Genomic DNA, 20,847 nt, shown 5'->3' with positions numbered 1-20,847 from the left:
GCTGCAGCAGAAGACGCGGATCCTGTAGTTGAGGCACATCTTAAATTTGCCAGTCTGTTCCTCGTTCTTGCACACCAGTCCGAAGTGGACGTCGCACTGCACGACCTGTCCGACTTGCGTGATGGGAACCTCAGGGTACTGCTCGGCCCGGCACTCGATTTCCCTTGGATGTTGACAGACTTCCTTGCCGGCGGCCCGGATGTGCTGGTAGGTTTCGTAGTCTCCCTGGCCGGGCCCCGAGGAGGGAAAGTCGACGTCGAACCATTCGGTCCAGGAGCACGTTTCGGGTTGACAGGCGGTGGTGTAGGGGGTGGTGGGTGAGGGCGCGCTGGTGGGGAAGGAGGTGGGTGTCGGCACGGGGCTGGTGGTGCTGGTGGAGGTCTGCAGTGTGGTTTCCGAGGAGGTGGCCAGCGTGGTGGGGGAGTAGAGCGTGGAGGTGGCGGTGGTGACGGTGGTGGGGGTCGGGGCGGTGCTGGGTGACCGGCGTGTTATGAGGGTGGTGGGGCTGGTGGTGGACGAGGGTGTGCTGGTTGGGCAGTTGTAGTTGGGGCTGCAGCAGAAGACACGGATCCTGTAGTTGAGGCACATCTTAAATTTGCCAGTCTGTTCCTCGTTCTTGCACACCAGTCCGAAGTGGACGTCGCACTGCACGACCTGTCCGACTTGCGTGATGGGAACCTCGGGGTACTGCTCGGCCCGGCACTCGATTTCCCTTGGATGTTGGCAGACTTCCTTGCCGGCGGCCCGGATGTGCTGGTAGGTTTCGTAGTCTCCCTGGCCGGGCCCCGAGGAGGGGAAGTCGACGTCGAACCATTCGGTCCAGGAGCACGTTTCGGGTTGACAGGCGGTGGTGTAGGGGGTGGTGGGTGAGGGCGCGCTGGTGGGGAAGGAGGTGGGTGTCGGCACGGGGCTGGTGGTGCTGGTGGAGGTCTGCAGTGTGGTTTCCGAGGTGGTGGCCAGCGTGGTGGGGGAGTAGAGCGTGGAGGTGGCGGTGGTGACGGTGGTGGGGGTCGGGGCGGTGCTGGGTGACCGGCGTGTTATGAGGGTGGTGGGGCTGGTGGTGGACGAGGGTGTGCTGGTTGGGCAGTTGTAGTTGGGGCTGCAGCAGAAGACGCGGATCCTGTAGTTGAGGCACATCTTAAATTTGCCAGTCTGTTCCTCGTTCTTGCACACCAGTCCGAAGTGGACGTCGCACTGCACGACCTGTCCGACTTGCGTGATGGGAACCTCGGGGTACTGCTCGGCCCGGCACTCGATTTCCCTTGGATGTTGGCAGACTTCCTTGCCGGCGGCCCGGATGTGCTGGTAGGTTTCGTAGTCTCCCTGGCCGGGCCCCGAGGAGGGAAGTCGACGTCGAACCATTCGGTCCAGGAGCACGTTTCGGGTTGACAGGCGGTGGTGTAGGGGGTGGTGGGTGAGGGCGCGCTGGTGGGGAAGGAGGTGGGTGTCGGCACGGGGCTGGTGGTGCTGGTGGAGGTCTGCAGTGTGGTTTCCGAGGAGGTGGCCAGCGTGGTGGGGGAGTAGAGCGTGGAGGTGGCGGTGGTGACGGTGGTGGGGGTCGGGGCGGTGCTGGGTGACCGGCGTGTTATGAGGGTGGTGGGGCTGGTGGTGGACGAGGGTGTGCTGGTTGGGCAGTTGTAGTTGGGGCTGCAGCAGAGGACGCGGATCCTGTAGTTGAGGCACATCTTAAATTTGCCAGTCTGTTCCTCGTTCTTGCACACCAGTCCGAAGTGGACGTCGCACTGCACGACCTGTCCGACTTGCGTGATGGGAACCTCGGGGTACTGCTCGGCCCGGCACTCGATTTCCCTTGGATGTTGGCAGACTTCCTTGCCGGCGGCCCGGATGTGCTGGTAGGTTTCGTAGTCTCCCTGGCCGGGCCCCGAGGAGGGGAAGTCGACGTCGAACCATTCGGTCCAGGAGCACGTTTCGGGTTGACAGGCGGTGGTGTAGGGGGTGGTGGGTGAGGGCGCGCTGGTGGGGAAGGAGGTGGGTGTCGGCACGGGGCTGGTGGTGCTGGTGGAGGTCTGCAGTGTGGTTTCCGAGGAGGTGGCCAGCGTGGTGGGGGAGTAGAGCGTGGAGGTGGCGGTGGTGACGGTGGTGGGGGTCGGGGCGGTGCTGGGTGACCGGCGTGTTATGAGGGTGGTGGGGCTGGTGGTGGACGAGGGTGTGCTGGTTGGGCAGTTGTAGTTGGGGCTGCAGCAGAAGACGCGGATCCTGTAGTTGAGGCACATCTTAAATTTGCCAGTCTGTTCCTCGTTCTTGCACACCAGTCCGAAGTGGACGTCGCACTGCACGACCTGTCCGACTTGCGTGATGGGAACCTCGGGGTACTGCTCGGCCCGGCACTCGATTTCCCTTGGATGTTGGCAGACTTCCTTGCCGGCGGCCCGGATGTGCTGGTAGGTTTCGTAGTCTCCCTGGCCGGGCCCCGAGGAGGGGAAGTCGACGTCGAACCATTCGGTCCAGGAGCACGTTTCGGGTTGACAGGCGGTGGTGTAGGGGGTGGTGGGTGAGGGCGCGCTGGTGGGGAAGGAGGTGGGTGTCGGCACGGGGCTGGTGGTGCTGGTGGAGGTCTGCAGTGTGGTTTCCGAGGAGGTGGCCAGCGTGGTGGGGGAGTAGAGCGTGGAGGTGGCGGTGGTGACGGTGGTGGGGGGTCGGGGCGGTGCTGGGTGACCGGCGTGTTATGAGGGTGGTGGGGCTGGTGGTGGACGAGGGTGTGCTGGTTGGGCAGTTGTAGTTGGGGCTGCAGCAGAAGACGCGGATCCTGTAGTTGAGGCACATCTTAAATTTGCCAGTCTGTTCCTCGTTCTTGCACACCAGTCCGAAGTGGACGTCGCACTGCACGACCTGTCCGACTTGCGTGATGGGAACCTCGGGGTACTGCTCGGCCCGGCACTCGATTTCCCTTGGATGTTGACAGACTTCCTTGCCGGCGGCCCGGATGTGCTGGTAGGTTTCGTAGTCTCCCTGGCCGGGCCCCGAGGAGGGAAGTCGACGTCGAACCATTCGGTCCAGGAGCACGTTTCGGGTTGACAGGCGGTGGTGTAGGGGGTGGTGGGTGAGGGCGCGCTGGTGGGGAAGGAGGTGGGTGTCGGCACGGGGCTGGTGGTGCTGGTGGAGGTCTGCAGTGTGGTTTCCGAGGAGGTGGCCAGCGTGGTGGGGGAGTAGAGCGTGGTGGGGGGGGTGGTGAGGGTGGTGGGGGTGGGGGCGGTGCTGGGTGACCGGCGTGTTATGAGGGTGGTGGGGCTGGTGGTGGACGAGGGTGTGCTGGTTGGGCAGTTGTAGTTGGGGCTGCAGCAGAAGACACGGATCCTGTAGTTGAGGCACATCTTAAATTTGCCAGTCTGTTCCTCGTTCTTGCACACCAGTCCGAAGTGGACGTCGCACTGCACGACCTGTCCGACTTGCGTGATGGGAACCTCGGGGTACTGCTCGGCCCGGCACTCGATTTCCCTTGGATGTTGGCAGACTTCCTTGCCGGCGGCCCGGATGTGCTGGTAGGTTTCGTAGTCTCCCTGGCCGGGCCCCGAGGAGGGGAAGTCGACGTCGAACCATTCGGTCCAGGAGCACGTTTCGGGTTGACAGGCGGTGGTGTAGGGGGTGGTGGGTGAGGGCGCGCTGGTGGGGAAGGAGGTGGGTGTCGGCACGGGGCTGGTGGTGCTGGTGGAGGTCTGCAGTGTGGTTTCCGAGGAGGTGGCCAGCGTGGTGGGGGAGTAGAGCGTGGAGGTGGCGGTGGTGACGGTGGTGGGGGTCGGGGCGGTGCTGGGTGACCGGCGTGTTATGAGGGTGGTGGGGCTGGTGGTGGACGAGGGTGTGCTGGTTGGGCAGTTGTAGTTGGGGCTGCAGCAGAAGACGCGGATCCTGTAGTTGAGGCACATCTTAAATTTGCCAGTCTGTTCCTCGTTCTTGCACACCAGTCCGAAGTGGACGTCGCACTGCACGACCTGTCCGACTTGCGTGATGGGAACCTCGGGGTACTGCTCGGCCCGGCACTCGATTTCCCTTGGATGTTGGCAGACTTCCTTGCCGGCGGCCCGGATGTGCTGGTAGGTTTCGTAGTCTCCCTGGCCGGGCCCCGAGGAGGGGAAGTCGACGTCGAACCATTCGGTCCAGGAGCACGTTTCGGGTTGACAGGCGGTGGTGTAGGGGGTGGTGGGTGAGGGCGCGCTGGTGGGGAAGGAGGTGGGTGTCGGCACGGGGCTGGTGGTGCTGGTGGAGGTCTGCAGTGTGGTTTCCGAGGAGGTGGCCAGCGTGGTGGGGGAGTAGAGCGTGGAGGTGGCGGTGGTGACGGTGGTGGGGGTCGGGGCGGTGCTGGGTGACCGGCGTGTTATGAGGGTGGTGGGGCTGGTGGTGGACGAGGGTGTGCTGGTTGGGCAGTTGTAGTTGGGGCTGCAGCAGAAGACGCGGATCCTGTAGTTGAGGCACATCTTAAATTTGCCAGTCTGTTCCTCGTTCTTGCACACCAGTCCGAAGTGGACGTCGCACTGCACGACCTGTCCGACTTGCGTGATGGGAACCTCGGGGTACTGCTCGGCCCGGCACTCGATTTCCCTTGGATGTTGGCAGACTTCCTTGCCGGCGGCCCGGATGTGCTGGTAGGTTTCGTAGTCTCCCTGGCCGGGCCCCGAGGAGGGGAAGTCGACGTCGAACCATTCGGTCCAGGAGCACGTTTCGGGTTGACAGGCGGTGGTGTAGGGGGTGGTGGGTGAGGGACGCGCTGGTGGGGAAGGAGGTGGGTGTCGGCACAGGGGCTGGTGGTGCTGGTGGAGGTCTGCAGTGTGGTTTCCGAGGAGGTGGCCAGCGTGGTGGGGGAGTAGAGCGTGGAGGTGGCGGTGGTGACGGTGGTGGGGGTCGGGGCGGTGCTGGGTGACCGGCGTGTTATGAGGGTGGTGGGGCTGGTGGTGGACGAGGGTGTGCTGGTTGGGCAGTTGTAGTTGGGGCTGCAGCAGAAGACGCGGATCCTGTAGTTGAGGCACATCTTAAATTTGCCAGTCTGTTCCTCGTTCTTGCACACCAGTCCGAAGTGGACGTCGCACTGCACGACCTGTCCGACTTGCGTGATGGGAACCTCGGGGTACTGCTCGGCCCGGCACTCGATTTCCCTTGGATGTTGGCAGACTTCCTTGCCGGCGGCCCGGATGTGCTGGTAGGTTTCGTAGTCTCCCTGGCCGGGCCCCGAGGAGGGGAAGTCGACGTCGAACCATTCGGTCCAGGAGCACGTTTCGGGTTGACAGGCGGTGGTGTAGGGGGTGGTGGGTGAGGGCGCGCTGGTGGGGAAGGAGGTGGGTGTCGGCACGGGGCTGGTGGTGCTGGTGGAGGTCTGCAGTGTGGTTTCCGAGGAGGTGGCCAGCGTGGTGGGGGAGTAGAGCGTGGAGGTGGCGGTGGTGACGGTGGTGGGGGTCGGGGCGGTGCTGGGTGACCGGCGTGTTATGAGGGTGGTGGGGCTGGTGGTGGACGAGGGTGTGCTGGTTGGGCAGTTGTAGTTGGGGCTGCAGCAGAAGACGCGGATCCTGTAGTTGAGGCACATCTTAAATTTGCCAGTCTGTTCCTCGTTCTTGCACACCAGTCCGAAGTGGACGTCGCACTGCACGACCTGTCCGACTTGCGTGATGGGAACCTCGGGGTACTGCTCGGCCCGGCACTCGATTTCCCTTGGATGTTGGCAGACTTCCTTGCCGGCGGCCCGGATGTGCTGGTAGGTTTCGTAGTCTCCCTGGCCGGGCCCCGAGGAGGGGAAGTCGACGTCGAACCATTCGGTCCAGGAGCACGTTTCGGGTTGACAGGCGGTGGTGTAGGGGGTGGTGGGTGAGGGCGCGCTGGTGGGGAAGGAGGTGGGTGTCGGCACGGGGCTGGTGGTGCTGGTGGAGGTCTGCAGTGTGGTTTCCGAGGAGGTGGCCAGCGTGGTGGGGGAGTAGAGCGTGGAGGTGGCGGTGGTGACGGTGGTGGGGGTCGGGGCGGTGCTGGGTGACCGGCGTGTTATGAGGGTGGTGGGGCTGGTGGTGGACGAGGGTGTGCTGGTTGGGCAGTTGTAGTTGGGGCTGCAGCAGAAGACGCGGATCCTGTAGTTGAGGCACATCTTAAATTTGCCAGTCTGTTCCTCGTTCTTGCACACCAGTCCGAAGTGGACGTCGCACTGCACGACCTGTCCGACTTGCGTGATGGGAACCTCGGGGTACTGCTCGGCCCGGCACTCGATTTCCCTTGGATGTTGGCAGACTTCCTTGCCGGCGGCCCGGATGTGCTGGTAGGTTTCGTAGTCTCCCTGGCCGGGCCCCGAGGAGGGGAAGTCGACGTCGAACCATTCGGTCCAGGAGCACGTTTCGGGTTGACAGGCGGTGGTGTAGGGGGTGGTGGGTGAGGGCGCGCTGGTGGGGAAGGAGGTGGGTGTCGGCACGGGGCTGGTGGTGCTGGTGGAGGTCTGCAGTGTGGTTTCCGAGGAGGTGGCCAGCGTGGTGGGGGAGTAGAGCGTGGAGGTGGCGGTGGTGACGGTGGTGGGGGTCGGGGCGGTGCTGGGTGACCGGCGTGTTATGAGGGTGGTGGGGCTGGTGGTGGACGAGGGTGTGCTGGTTGGGCAGTTGTAGTTGGGGCTGCAGCAGAAGACGCGGATCCTGTAGTTGAGGCACATCTTAAATTTGCCAGTCTGTTCCTCGTTCTTGCACACCAGTCCGAAGTGGACGTCGCACTGCACGACCTGTCCGACTTGCGTGATGGGAACCTCGGGGTACTGCTCGGCCCGGCACTCGATTTCCCTTGGATGTTGGCAGACTTCCTTGCCGGCGGCCCGGATGTGCTGGTAGGTTTCGTAGTCTCCCTGGCCGGGCCCCGAGGAGGGGAAGTCGACGTCGAACCATTCGGTCCAGGAGCACGTTTCGGGTTGACAGGCGGTGGTGTAGGGGGTGGTGGGTGAGGGCGCGCTGGTGGGGAAGGAGGTGGGTGTCGGCACGGGGCTGGTGGTGCTGGTGGAGGTCTGCAGTGTGGTTTCCGAGGAGGTGGCCAGCGTGGTGGGGGAGTAGAGCGTGGAGGTGGCGGTGGTGACGGTGGTGGGGGTCGGGGCGGTGCTGGGTGACCGGCGTGTTATGAGGGTGGTGGGGCTGGTGGTGGACGAGGGTGTGCTGGTTGGGCAGTTGTAGTTGGGGCTGCAGCAGAAGACGCGGATCCTGTAGTTGAGGCACATCTTAAATTTGCCAGTCTGTTCCTCGTTCTTGCACACCAGTCCGAAGTGGACGTCGCACTGCACGACCTGTCCGACTTGCGTGATGGGAACCTCGGGGTACTGCTCGGCCCGGCACTCGATTTCCCTTGGATGTTGGCAGACTTCCTTGCCGGCGGCCCGGATGTGCTGGTAGGTTTCGTAGTCTCCCTGGCCGGGCCCCGAGGAGGGGAAGTCGACGTCGAACCATTCGGTCCAGGAGCACGTTTCGGGTTGACAGGCGGTGGTGTAGGGGGTGGTGGGTGAGGGCGCGCTGGTGGGGAAGGAGGTGGGTGTCGGCACGGGGCTGGTGGTGCTGGTGGAGGTCTGCAGTGTGGTTTCCGAGGAGGTGGCCAGCGTGGTGGGGGAGTAGAGCGTGGAGGTGGCGGTGGTGACGGTGGTGGGGGTCGGGGCGGTGCTGGGTGACCGGCGTGTTATGAGGGTGGTGGGGCTGGTGGTGGACGAGGGTGTGCTGGTTGGGCAGTTGTAGTTGGGGCTGCAGCAGAAGACGCGGATCCTGTAGTTGAGGCACATCTTAAATTTGCCAGTCTGTTCCTCGTTCTTGCACACCAGTCCGAAGTGGACGTCGCACTGCACGACCTGTCCGACTTGCGTGATGGGAACCTCGGGGTACTGCTCGGCCCGGCACTCGATTTCCCTTGGATGTTGGCAGACTTCCTTGCCGGCGGCCCGGATGTGCTGGTAGGTTTCGTAGTCTCCCTGGCCGGGCCCCGAGGAGGGGAAGTCGACGTCGAACCATTCGGTCCAGGAGCACGTTTCGGGTTGACAGGCGGTGGTGTAGGGGGTGGTGGGTGAGGGCGCGCTGGTGGGGAAGGAGGTGGGTGTCGGCACGGGGCTGGTGGTGCTGGTGGAGGTCTGCAGTGTGGTTTCCGAGGAGGTGGCCAGCGTGGTGGGGGAGTAGAGCGTGGAGGTGGCGGTGGTGACGGTGGTGGGGGTCGGGGCGGTGCTGGGTGACCGGCGTGTTATGAGGGTGGTGGGGCTGGTGGTGGACGAGGGTGTGCTGGTTGGGCAGTTGTAGTTGGGGCTGCAGCAGAAGACGCGGATCCTGTAGTTGAGGCACATCTTAAATTTGCCAGTCTGTTCCTCGTTCTTGCACACCAGTCCGAAGTGGACGTCGCACTGCACGACCTGTCCGACTTGCGTGATGGGAACCTCGGGGTACTGCTCGGCCCGGCACTCGATTTCCCTTGGATGTTGGCAGACTTCCTTGCCGGCGGCCCGGATGTGCTGGTAGGTTTCGTAGTCTCCCTGGCCGGGCCCCGAGGAGGGAAAGTCGACGTCGAACCATTCGGTCCAGGAGCACGTTTCGGGTTGACAGGCGGTGGTGTAGGGGGTGGTGGGTGAGGACGCGCTGGTGGGGAAGGAGGTGGGTGTCGGCACGGGGCTGGTGGTGCTGGTGGAGGTCTGCAGTGTGGTTTCCGAGGAGGTGGCCAGCGTGGTGGGGGAGTAGAGCGTGGAGGTGGCGGTGGTGACGGTGGTGGGGGTCGGGGCGGTGCTGGGTGACCGGCGTGTTATGAGGGTGGTGGGGCTGGTGGTGGACGAGGGTGTGCTGGTTGGGCAGTTGTAGTTGGGGCTGCAGCAGAAGACGCGGATCCTGTAGTTGAGGCACATCTTAAATTTGCCAGTCTGTTCCTCGTTCTTGCACACCAGTCCGAAGTGGACGTCGCACTGCACGACCTGTCCGACTTGCGTGATGGGAACCTCGGGGTACTGCTCGGCCCGGCACTCGATTTCCCTTGGATGTTGGCAGACTTCCTTGCCGGCGGCCCGGATGTGCTGGTAGGTTTCGTAGTCTCCCTGGCCGGGCCCCGAGGAGGGGAAGTCGACGTCGAACCATTCGGTCCAGGAGCACGTTTCGGGTTGACAGGCGGTGGTGTAGGGGGTGGTGGGTGAGGGCGCGCTGGTGGGGAAGGAGGTGGGTGTCGGCACGGGGCTGGTGGTGCTGGTGGAGGTCTGCAGTGTGGTTTCCGAGGAGGTGGCCAGCGTGGTGGGGGAGTAGAGCGTGGAGGTGGCGGTGGTGACGGTGGTGGGGGTCGGGGCGGTGCTGGGTGACCGGCGTGTTATGAGGGTGGTGGGGCTGGTGGTGGACGAGGGTGTGCTGGTTGGGCAGTTGTAGTTGGGGCTGCAGCAGAAGACGCGGATCCTGTAGTTGAGGCACATCTTAAATTTGCCAGTCTGTTCCTCGTTCTTGCACACCAGTCCGAAGTGGACGTCGCACTGCACGACCTGTCCGACTTGCGTGATGGGAACCTCGGGGTACTGCTCGGCCCGGCACTCGATTTCCCTTGGATGTTGGCAGACTTCCTTGCCGGCGGCCCGGATGTGCTGGTAGGTTTCGTAGTCTCCCTGGCCGGGCCCCGAGGAGGGGAAGTCGACGTCGAACCATTCGGTCCAGGAGCACGTTTCGGGTTGACAGGCGGTGGTGTAGGGGGTGGTGGGTGAGGGCGCGCTGGTGGGGAAGGAGGTGGGTGTCGGCACGGGGCTGGTGGTGCTGGTGGAGGTCTGCAGTGTGGTTTCCGAGGAGGTGGCCAGCGTGGTGGGGGAGTAGAGCGTGGAGGTGGCGGTGGTGACGGTGGTGGGGGTCGGGGCGGTGCTGGGTGACCGGCGTGTTATGAGGGTGGTGGGGCTGGTGGTGGACGAGGGTGTGCTGGTTGGGCAGTTGTAGTTGGGGCTGCAGCAGAAGACGCGGATCCTGTAGTTGAGGCACATCTTAAATTTGCCAGTCTGTTCCTCGTTCTTGCACACCAGTCCGAAGTGGACGTCGCACTGCACGACCTGTCCGACTTGCGTGATGGGAACCTCGGGGTACTGCTCGGCCCGGCACTCGATTTCCCTTGGATGTTGGCAGACTTCCTTGCCGGCGGCCCGGATGTGCTGGTAGGTTTCGTAGTCTCCCTGGCCGGGCCCCGAGGAGGGGAAGTCGACGTCGAACCATTCGGTCCAGGAGCACGTTTCGGGTTGACAGGGGGTGGTGTAGGGGGTGGTGGGTGAGGACGCGCTGGTGGGGAAGGAGGTGGGTGTCGGCACGGGGCTGGTGGTGCTGGTGGAGGTCTGCAGTGTGGTTTCCGAGGAGGTGGCCAGCGTGGTGGGGGAGTAGAGCGTGGAGGTGGCGGTGGTGACGGTGGTGGGGGTCGGGGCGGTGCTGGGTGACCGGCGTGTTATGAGGGTGGTGGGGCTGGTGGTGGACGAGGGTGTGCTGGTTGGGCAGTTGTAGTTGGGGCTGCAGCAGAAGACGCGGATCCTGTAGTTGAGGCACATCTTAAATTTGCCAGTCTGTTCCTCGTTCTTGCACACCAGTCCGAAGTGGACGTCGCACTGCACGACCTGTCCGACTTGCGTGATGGGAACCTCGGGGTACTGCTCGGCCCGGCACTCGATTTCCCTTGGATGTTGGCAGACTTCCTTGCCGGCGGCCCGGATGTGCTGGTAGGTTTCGTAGTCTCCCTGGCCGGGCCCCGAGGAGGGGAAGTCGACGTCGAACCATTCGGTCCAGGAGCACGTTTCGGGTTGACAGGCGGTGGTGTAGGGGGTGGTGGGTGAGGGCGCGCTGGTGGGGAAGGAGGTGGGTGTCGGCACGGGGCTGGTGGTGCTGGTGGAGGTCTGCAGTGTGGTTTCCGAGGAGGTGGCCAGCGTGGTGGGGGAGTAGAGCGTGGAGGTGGCGGTGGTGACGGTGGTGGGGGTCGGGGCGGTGCTGGGTGACCGGCGTGTTATGAGGGTGGTGGGGCTGGTGGTGGACGAGGGTGTGCTGGTTGGGCAGTTGTAGTTGGGGCTGCAGCAGAAGACGCGGATCCTGTAGTTGAGGCACATCTTAAATTTGCCAGTCTGTTCCTCGTTCTTGCACACCAGTCCGAAGTGGACGTCGCACTGCACGACCTGTCCGACTTGCGTGATGGGAACCTCGGGGTACTGCTCGGCCCGGCACTCGATTTCCCTTGGATGTTGGCAGACTTCCTTGCCGGCGGCCCGGATGTGCTGGTAGGTTTCGTAGTCTCCCTGGCCGGGCCCCGAGGAGGGGAAGTCGACGTCGAACCATTCGGTCCAGGAGCACGTTTCGGGTTGACAGGCGGTGGTGTAGGGGGTGGTGGGTGAGGACGCGCTGGTGGGGAAGGAGGTGGGTGTCGGCACGGGGCTGGTGGTGCTGGTGGAGGTCTGCAGTGTGGTTTCCGAGGAGGTGGCCAGCGTGGTGGGGGAGTAGAGCGTGGAGGTGGCGGTGGTGACGGTGGTGGGGGTCGGGGCGGTGCTGGGTGACCGGCGTGTTATGAGGGTGGTGGGGCTGGTGGTGGACGAGGGTGTGCTGGTTGGGCAGTTGTAGTTGGGGCTGCAGCAGAAGACGCGGATCCTGTAGTTGAGGCACATCTTAAATTTGCCAGTCTGTTCCTCGTTCTTGCACACCAGTCCGAAGTGGACGTCGCACTGCACGACCTGTCCGACTTGCGTGATGGGAACCTCGGGGTACTGCTCGGCCCGGCACTCGATCTCCCTTGGATGTTGGCAGACTTCCTTGCCGGCGGCCCGGATGTGCTGGTAGGTTTCGTAGTCTCCCTGGCCGGGCCCCGAGGAGGGGAAGTCGACGTCGAACCATTCGGTCCAGGAGCACGTTTCGGGTTGACAGGCGGTGGTGTAGGGGGTGGTGGGTGAGGGCGCGCTGGTGGGGAAGGAGGTGGGTGTCGGCACGGGGCTGGTGGTGCTGGTGGAGGTCTGCAGTGTGGTTTCCGAGGAGGTGGCCAGCGTGGTGGGGGAGTAGAGCGTGGAGGTGGCGGTGGTGACGGTGGTGGGGGTCGGGGCGGTGCTGGGTGACCGGCGTGTTATGAGGGTGGTGGGGCTGGTGGTGGACGAGGGTGTGCTGGTTGGGCAGTTGTAGTTGGGGCTGCAGCAGAAGACGCGGATCCTGTAGTTGAGGCACATCTTAAATTTGCCAGTCTGTTCCTCGTTCTTGCACACCAGTCCGAAGTGGACGTCGCACTGCACGACCTGTCCGACTTGCGTGATGGGAACCTCGGGGTACTGCTCGGCCCGGCACTCGATTTCCCTTGGATGTTGGCAGACTTCCTTGCCGGCGGCCCGGATGTGCTGGTAGGTTTCGTAGTCTCCCTGGCCGGGCCCCGAGGAGGGGAAGTCGACGTCGAACCATTCGGTCCAGGAGCACGTTTCGGGTTGACAGGCGGTGGTGTAGGGGGTGGTGGGTGAGGGCGCGCTGGTGGGGAAGGAGGTGGGTGTCGGCACGGGGCTGGTGGTGCTGGTGGAGGTCTGCAGTGTGGTTTCCGAGGAGGTGGCCAGCGTGGTGGGGGAGTAGAGCGTGGAGGTGGCGGTGGTGACGGTGGTGGGGGTCGGGGCGGTGCTGGGTGACCGGCGTGTTATGAGGGTGGTGGGGCTGGTGGTGGACGAGGGTGTGCTGGTTGGGCAGTTGTAGTTGGGGCTGCAGCAGAAGACGCGGATCCTGTAGTTGAGGCACATCTTAAATTTGCCAGTCTGTTCCTCGTTCTTGCACACCAGTCCGAAGTGGACGTCGCACTGCACGACCTGTCCGACTTGCGTGATGGGAACCTCGGGGTACTGCTCGGCCCGGCACTCGATTTCCCTTGGATGTTGGCAGACTTCCTTGCCGGCGGCCCGGATGTGCTGGTAGGTTTCGTAGTCTCCCTGGCCGGGCCCCGAGGAGGGGAAGTCGACGTCGAACCATTCGGTCCAGGAGCACGTTTCGGGTTGACAGGCGGTGGTGTAGGGGGTGGTGGGTGAGGGCGCGCTGGTGGGGAAGGAGGTGGGTGTCGGCACGGGGCTGGTGGTGCTGGTGGAGGTCTGCAGTGTGGTTTCCGAGGAGGTGGCCAGCGTGGTGGGGGAGTAGAGCGTGGAGGTGGCGGTGGTGACGGTGGTGGGGGTCGGGGCGGTGCTGGGTGACCGGCGTGTTATGAGGGTGGTGGGGCTGGTGGTGGACGAGGGCGTGCTGGTTGGGCAGTTGTAGTTGGGGCTGCAGCAGAAGACGCGGATCCTGTAGTTGAGGCACATCTTAAATTTGCCAGTCTGTTCCTCGTTCTTGCACACCAGTCCGAAGTGGACGTCGCACTGCACGACCTGTCCGACTTGCGTGATGGGAACCTCGGGGTACTGCTCGGCTCGGCACTCGATTTCCCTTGGATGTTGGCAGACTTCCTTGCCGGCGGCCCGGATGTGCTGGTAGGTTTCGTAGTCTCCCTGGCCGGGCCCCGAGGAGGGGAAGTCGACGTCGAACCATTCGGTCCAGGAGCACGTTTCGGGTTGACAGGCGGTGGTGTAGGGGGTGGTGGGTGTGGGCGCGCTGGTGGGGAAGGAGGTGGGTGTCGGCACGGGGCTGGTGGTGCTGGTGGAGGTCTGCAGTGTGGTTTCCGAGGAGGTGGCCAGCGTGGTGGGGGAGTAGAGCGTGGAGGTGGCGGTGGTGACGGTGGTGGGGGTCGGGGCGGTGCTGGGTGACCGGCGTGTTATGAGGGTGGTGGGGCTGGTGGTGGACGAGGGTGTGCTGGTTGGGCAGTTGTAGTTGGGGCTGCAGCAGAAGACGCGGATCCTGTAGTTGAGGCACATCTTAAATTTGCCAGTCTGTTCCTCGTTCTTGCACACCAGTCCGAAGTGGACGTCGCACTGCACGACCTGTCCGACTTGCGTGATGGGAACCTCGGGGTACTGCTCGGCCCGGCACTCGATTTCCCTTGGATGTTGGCAGACTTCCTTGCCGGCGGCCCGGATGTGCTGGTAGGTTTCGTAGTCTCCCTGGCCGGGCCCCGAGGAGGGGAAGTCGACGTCGAACCATTCGGTCCAGGAGCACGTTTCGGGTTGACAGGCGGTGGTGTAGGGGGTGGTGGGTGAGGGCGCGCTGGTGGGGAAGGAGGTGGGTGTCGGCACGGGGCTGGTGGTGCTGGTGGAGGTCTGCAGTGTGGTTTCCGAGGAGGTGGCCAGCGTGGTGGGGGAGTAGAGCGTGGAGGTGGCGGTGGTGACGGTGGTGGGGGTCGGGGCGGTGCTGGGTGACCGGCGTGTTATGAGGGTGGTGGGGCTGGTGGTGGACGAGGGTGTGCTGGTTGGGCAGTTGTAGTTGGGGCTGCAGCAGAAGACGCGGATCCTGTAGTTGAGGCACATCTTAAATTTGCCAGTCTGTTCCTCGTTCTTGCACACCAGTCCGAAGTGGACGTCGCACTGCACGACCTGTCCGACTTGCGTGATGGGAACCTCGGGGTACTGCTCGGCCCGGCACTCGATTTCCCTTGGATGTTGGCAGACTTCCTTGCCGGCGGCCCGGATGTGCTGGTAGGTTTCGTAGTCTCCCTGGCCGGGCCCCGAGGAGGGGAAGTCGACGTCGAACCATTCGGTCCAGGAGCACGTTTCGGGTTGACAGGCGGTGGTGTAGGGGGTGGTGGGTGAGGGCGCGCTGGTGGGGAAGGAGGTGGGTGTCGGCACGGGGCTGGTGGTGCTGGTGGAGGTCTGCAGTGTGGTTTCCGAGGAGGTGGCCAGCGTGGTGGGGGAGTAGAGCGTGGAGGTGGCGGTGGTGACGGTGGTGGGGGTCGGGGCGGTGCTGGGTGACGGGCGTGTTATGAGGGTGGTGGGGCTGGTGGTGGACGAGGGTGTGCTGGTTGGGCAGTTGTAGTTGGGGCTGCAGCAGAAGACGCGGATCCTGTAGTTGAGGCACATCTTAAATTTGCCAGTCTGTTCCTCGTTCTTGCACACCAGTCCGAAGTGGACGTCGCACTGCACGACCTGTCCGACTTGCGTGATGGGAACCTCGGGGTACTGCTCGGCCCGGCACTCGATTTCCCTTGGATGTTGGCAGACTTCCTTGCCGGCGGCCCGGATGTGCTGGTAGGTTTCGTAGTCTCCCTGGCCGGGCCCCGAGGAGGGGAAGTCGACGTCGAACCATTCGGTCCAGGAGCACGTTTCGGGTTGACAGGCGGTGGTGTAGGGGGTGGTGGGTGAGGGCGCGCTGGTGGGGAAGGAGGTGGGTGTCGGCACGGGGCTGGTGGTGCTGGTGGAGGTCTGCAGTGTGGTTTCCGAGGAGGTGGCCAGCGTGGTGGGGGAGTAGAGCGTGGAGGTTGATGTCGTTGCTTTTGATGTAGTTCTTGTATGAATATATTCTGTTTGAGGTGTTATCGTTGGTACTGTAGTTGTCTTATGTTTTGTCACTAGATGTGGTGTTGTTGATATTTCTGTGGATGTTGTACTTATAGTTGTTGAAAAAGTTGTTGTTGGTCTTGATTTTTGTGTAGTTGTATGGGGCACTGTGGTTGTCTGGCATGGTATTGTAATATTGTTACAGCATTTAAATCTTAATTTGTAGTTATAACAAATTGGAGGTAGTTGGTCTTTATTGTAGCATATCAACCCTTCTTCTGTGTTGCATATTATGTGTTGCTCCAGGAGTTGATACGGTGTATTAGGGAACCTTACTGCTCTGCATTCAACAGCTTTTCTGTTGTCACAGACTTTGTATCCCTTTTTTTTAATATTCTGAATTGTATCAAAATCTCCATCATTGTACGCAGATCCTGGATAATAGACATCATACCATATTGACCAGTGACATTCTTCTTTAGTGCAAAGAGGAGTTGTTGAAGGAGAAATGGTGACTGGTGTTGTCGTTTGACTTGTAGTTGTGGTTGTTTCTTTAGTAGCTGGAGTTGTGAATGTTGTACTTTGAGGGGTTGTCATAACTGTTGATGTTGTAGTGGTTGAAAATGATGTAGTTTCTTCAGTTAGACTTGATGTTTCTGTGCTCTTAGGTGCTGTCGTGATCGGTGTGGATGTGCTGAAATGTGTTGTGGAAGAGCATGGTACAAAAACACAGCATAAGATTCTGATTTCATAGTTGTAGCACATTGTTGAAATTTGGTCTTTGTTGTAACATATAAGCCCAGCCGTTTTACTGCATTCTACTTTTTGGCCAAGGTCTTTCAGCGGCATATTTGGGAATTTCTCTGCTCTGCACTGAACAGCTCGTGGAGTGTTGCAGACTTCATAACCTTTAGCTCTCAAATCACCAAAGGTTTCAAAATCTCCACCATCATAGCCAGGGATTGGCAGACTCCCATCATACCATTCTGTCCACTTGCAGACTTCATGAACACATATTGATGTAGTTGGTGAAACTGTTAAAGAGAAGAAGACGAGATCATGAAACTTGGAATAAATTTCTGTAAATATTGTCTTTTTTATTATATTAAATGGGCTGAATTTTTTTCTAAGGTCATTCGCTTGCATTATGATCCTGTAGTGCATCAGTTTAGTGTACTTACAATTTAATACAAAGGAGAACAGAAAATCCCCCACCCAGCAATTTGACATACTGACATGTTTGGAACTGTCGATTCCCAATAGAATGCCAGTGGTCTTCTATAAAGTGCTGAAATAAGTCTCGGGCATAATTTATACACATTAGGGGAAAAAAAAAAATCTCTCTTATTTTTACATTTGATTCAGTGTAATTGCTTGGTTTGTATCTTGCTTCAGTAATTGTTAGTCTCTCTGGAATGTCAAAGCCCGAATTCAAAGCCAGTGGAAAGAGTAAAGTTTAGTCTATGCTCCAAGACTGATAGGTACTTTTTTTCTGGCAAATGCATTGACTTCTCATGGAATATGCTGCATTGTCTTTCCTCCTCCATTTGAAGTAGAATATTGTCTAATGCAGCATTATTATCACCCCTACATTTTGTGCTTTAGCTCTGGTCTTAAGAAACCATTTATTGGTTGGAGAGCAGTCCATAAGATTTTGCAGGTAAATTCTTGTTGTGAAATGGCTGGAAAATGTCTAATGAATTCCAGTGGTAATTGTGGTTTCTGTGATTTCAAAACTCGTAGTTCTAAATTTTATACTGAATACTTATTTCATTAAACAACATGTACCCATAGTAATTAGAGATTACCAACCTGAAGAATGTTGAAGAGCAATTCTAGAAATAAAAATCTCAGTATCTCAATGTCAATATCTGAGCAATCTACTGTAATAATAAATACGTTTAAAAACCCTACCAGGAATTTTAGAGAAAGTAATCATTCTGTAATTTAATAGGAAAAAATAATGAATTATTTGTTCAGTAAAGATTATTCCAGGTATAGAAAAAGTTACAATTACAGATAATAGATCTGATACTTTTTTGTTGTTTTTCACTATGAAGATAAGCAAAATAATAGTATCAAACTGTGTGCAGTGGTCTCCATTTTGGTGTTTCGGAAGTGGTTTTATTTTCTGTGTTTATTTCCTTGTATTAGTTTGGTTACCAAATACTGACTGAAACCGGATGCTAATAACAAATGACACTTAATGTCATTTATTTTGAGGTTGTATTAATTAATTATGTTGTGAGTGTGGGCATGGTTTTTGTAGCTATATTTTACCCACTAATGAATGGAATGCACTCTTATGGTCTATGAAGGATGTACCTGTGGAAATAGTGGCAGGTGATGTAGTGCTGAAGTGAAACGTTGTTGTTATGGGTGATGTTGAGATCGGACATTCATAGACAATCCTTTGAATCGTTCCATTGGGACCACAGGTTGCGACAATACACCCTCCTGTGCCATCTGTAGTATTGTAGATCACATCTTTATAGTTGTATTTCTTGCCCTCATAAATGCAGAAACATTCTGTAAATCAAAATAGCGTGTTATCCCTTGGTATCCTAAACACGGAGCAGAGTACCTCAAATGCATCCTTTTCAGATAAAAACAACTTTGTCAACATACCATATTCATTGTATTTGCATTTTTTGCCATGATCTGTGCATTCACTGGAAAAGAGCAAAAAGAAGATGGTGAATGTGAATATATTGGTTCACGACATCATTTGCTTGTTTCAATTTTTTCTATCGATCCTTTGCTCTTCATTTTGTGTTTAAATGTAGAAAGACCCTATATTCTCTGAGTTAGATATTCAGTTCTGCTGTACAAATTAAGGTTAGGTAGGATCACTCAGTTTTCTGGCAAGAAAGGTGACTATTCTGTGCCAGCATACTAAACATGCAGTGTCCTTATCAGTGCTTTTGGAGGCTGGGCAAAGACGTGGGGAGCGTTGATTTTAAGTGTTCTTATCTCCCTGATAGGTACACTTTGTTTGAAGAGAAAGTGCAGTAAATAGTTAATTTGAGAGGGGATCACTGCGTCACGGATGTTGAGGTTGTCTACACAGAGAATTTCAATCAGAATTCCAAACGATGAGAGAATGTATTCTGTTGTTAAAGGGAATTTATCTATTATCTGTTAAGAACTGAATCTTGATATATTTATTTACAGTGGCTAAGGACATCTGTACACCAAATAAACTGAAGTAAGTATAGATATGTATTTAACAGTTCAGGTTTAGTGCTGCTAATGACATAGACAATGCAGGCAAAGCTGTCTATGAACTGCAAAACGTGCCACGAAAGGCGGGTTAGCTCAGATGCGCTTCATGCTAAGGTCTTTGTCATTCTGGCTGCACTGCTTACAGTATTTAAGTGTAGCTGCTTTAAAGGTATCTTAGGACAGGTGTTAACTACCTTACAACTGGTTCTGCTAACTTTGTGCTGTATGATAGAAGACTTAGCAGCCTTTGTGCCAACATGACATCGATTCTGACAGAACATGTGGGAATACTTGCTGGCTGTTGCAAATATGCAAGTACCAGTGCAATAACTGAACTTAAGCTCAAATAACTAAGCTCAAAACAGTGAAGATTAGTTGCCTGCTAACTTCTAAATAATTTCACATAACGATTTTAGGGATATCTTAACAAAATTCTCAGAGTATTGCTGTAATTATTATTATTTTAATTTGTTTTTACTTAATTTAATAATAGTAATAATAATAATTTAAAGGTGCTTTAATAAGAATACAGAATAAGTAGTGAATTAATCTCTCTATTGTAAAATGTTTCACCATGACATCGTTCAAGTTCCTGGGAACAGAAGAAAATTAGAAATTATTCAGCAGCTTATGACTGGCCTAGTTCCTCTTGGTAAACAAAAAACTTAAGGCATGATTAATTACGTTCCACTACTCTAAACTCAATGTTTAAAAATTGTTACTAATCCTACCATGATTGACAATTCTGATTTGAAGGCATCTGCGTTCCTGGTTTGTAATTTTTTCCGTTTTCATAACAACCACAAGTAGAAACACAAGTCATGGTTTCTTCATCAAAATAGGGCTTGTTCTTTGGACAGCGTGGGTAGCAACCTGCAATAAAAAATTAAAGTTATGTTAACACTAGGCCTTTCGCAAGTAGAAGTAAATCTATACTCTGCTTGTATCTGCTTTCCCAAAATTATCCCATAAGGTAACTGAAATTTCAGAACCTGTTACTGGTATTGTTTTTATTGCACATTAAACTTTGGAGCATTTTGTCCTCATTTTCACTCCAAACAAGTTCACAATCCATTAGGGAGTAAGATATGAACTAGAAAATATCTTCTTATAATTTCTAATATAAACGTATCATATACTGAGTAGTATAAATTTTGTTAATCATATTGCATTTTAGCTTTTTATAAGTAGAATGAGATATGCATAATTACGTTTACCTTCCAAACCTCTCAACTCATGAAGGCAGTTCCCGCTTGGATTTTTGCATGTCTTCATACAAGGAGCTCCGCATGGCTTGTAGTGCCACTCACATTCCCCTTGTGGGTTGTAGTAATCACAGAAAAGAGCTAGAGGAAGGAGAAATGACAGAAAAAGACCTTTGATCTTTTTGCTCTACAGTCTTTCAGTTTTGCTGGGTAAAAGTCCCATGTGATCAGCATAATCACATTGGTGGTTGTCCTGGTTTTAGCTGGGACAGAGTTAGCTCTTCTTTTTAGCAGCTAGAAGAGCTCCGTGTTTTGGTTTTACTCAGAGACTCTCTTTGAGAAGAATGTTGATAGCAAGCTGATGTTTGTGGTTGGAAGTGAGACTCCAAGGACTTTTCAGTGTGCCGTGTTCTGGCCAGAGTGCAGAGGCATGGCGGGTTAAGGGGGGAGTATAGCTGGGACAAGGGGGCCACAATTCCCCTTGTGATTTGTGGCAGAACTTAAGATTGAGGGCCAAACTGGCCAATTAGTATTCCATATCATGCAGCATCATGCCCAGTATAAAAGTGAGGGACAGCCGGAAAGAAGGGTTCTTTGCGCTTTGCTCTTTCGCCTCTTTTGCCTTTTTTTCTTTTTTCCTCTGTCTTCCAGTACTCCCACTCTAGGAGTACTATCTCTCTCTCTCCCTCTCTATTTCGGGGCCTCGTGTTCGTCTGGGATTGCAGCTTCGGGACGAGACAGGCTTCGGATAAGAGGGGGTAGTGAGCATCTACACTGTGTAGTACTTATCTGTATTAAATTGTTCTTATCTCAACCCACGGGTTTCCCGTTTCTCCTTTAATTCTCTCCCTCATCCCTAGGGCTGGGAGAGGGTGAGTGAGCGACTGTGTAGGGTTTGGTTGCCGGAGTGGCCTAACCCACGACAGTGGTGAACAGTATATTGCCTTATTTCTAATTTATTACAATTGTTACACTTCTTCCACTTTTGACAACAGTAAAGTTATAAAGCATAGAACACAGTTACACATTAAGCATGAAAAATCAATTAATTGAATCACTGATTTTAACAAGTACGCACTGATATTTATTTACACTGATCCTGCTGTAGCCAGATGGGAGTGCAATTTAATAGTATAG

At 56.8% G+C, this 20,847-nt stretch overlaps 1 protein-coding gene across 1 annotated transcript in view; it reads right to left on the bottom strand.

Annotated features, from left to right (window-relative positions):
- Window positions 1-20,847, bottom strand: part of MUC5AC (mucin 5AC, oligomeric mucus/gel-forming) — a 55,475-nt gene that overhangs the window by 13,136 nt on the left and 21,492 nt on the right. The window contains exons 27-31 of the mRNA XM_086613694.1: window positions 19,723-19,851; window positions 19,237-19,378; window positions 17,909-17,952; window positions 17,606-17,809; window positions 8,667-16,314 (exon numbers count right to left, since the gene is read on the bottom strand). Of these exons, the coding sequence (XP_086469820.1) occupies window positions 8,667-16,314; window positions 17,606-17,809; window positions 17,909-17,952; window positions 19,237-19,378; window positions 19,723-19,851 (8,167 nt within the window). The remainder of the gene's footprint in view (window positions 1-8,666; window positions 16,315-17,605; window positions 17,810-17,908; window positions 17,953-19,236; window positions 19,379-19,722; window positions 19,852-20,847) is intronic.

Source organism: Tauraco erythrolophus, chromosome 6, assembly GCF_009769465.1.
Source record: "Tauraco erythrolophus isolate bTauEry1 chromosome 6, bTauEry1.pri, whole genome shotgun sequence".
Classification (NCBI taxonomy): domain Eukaryota; kingdom Metazoa; phylum Chordata; class Aves; order Musophagiformes; family Musophagidae; genus Tauraco; species Tauraco erythrolophus.
This window is presented reverse-complemented; position numbering and strand designations above follow the sequence as displayed.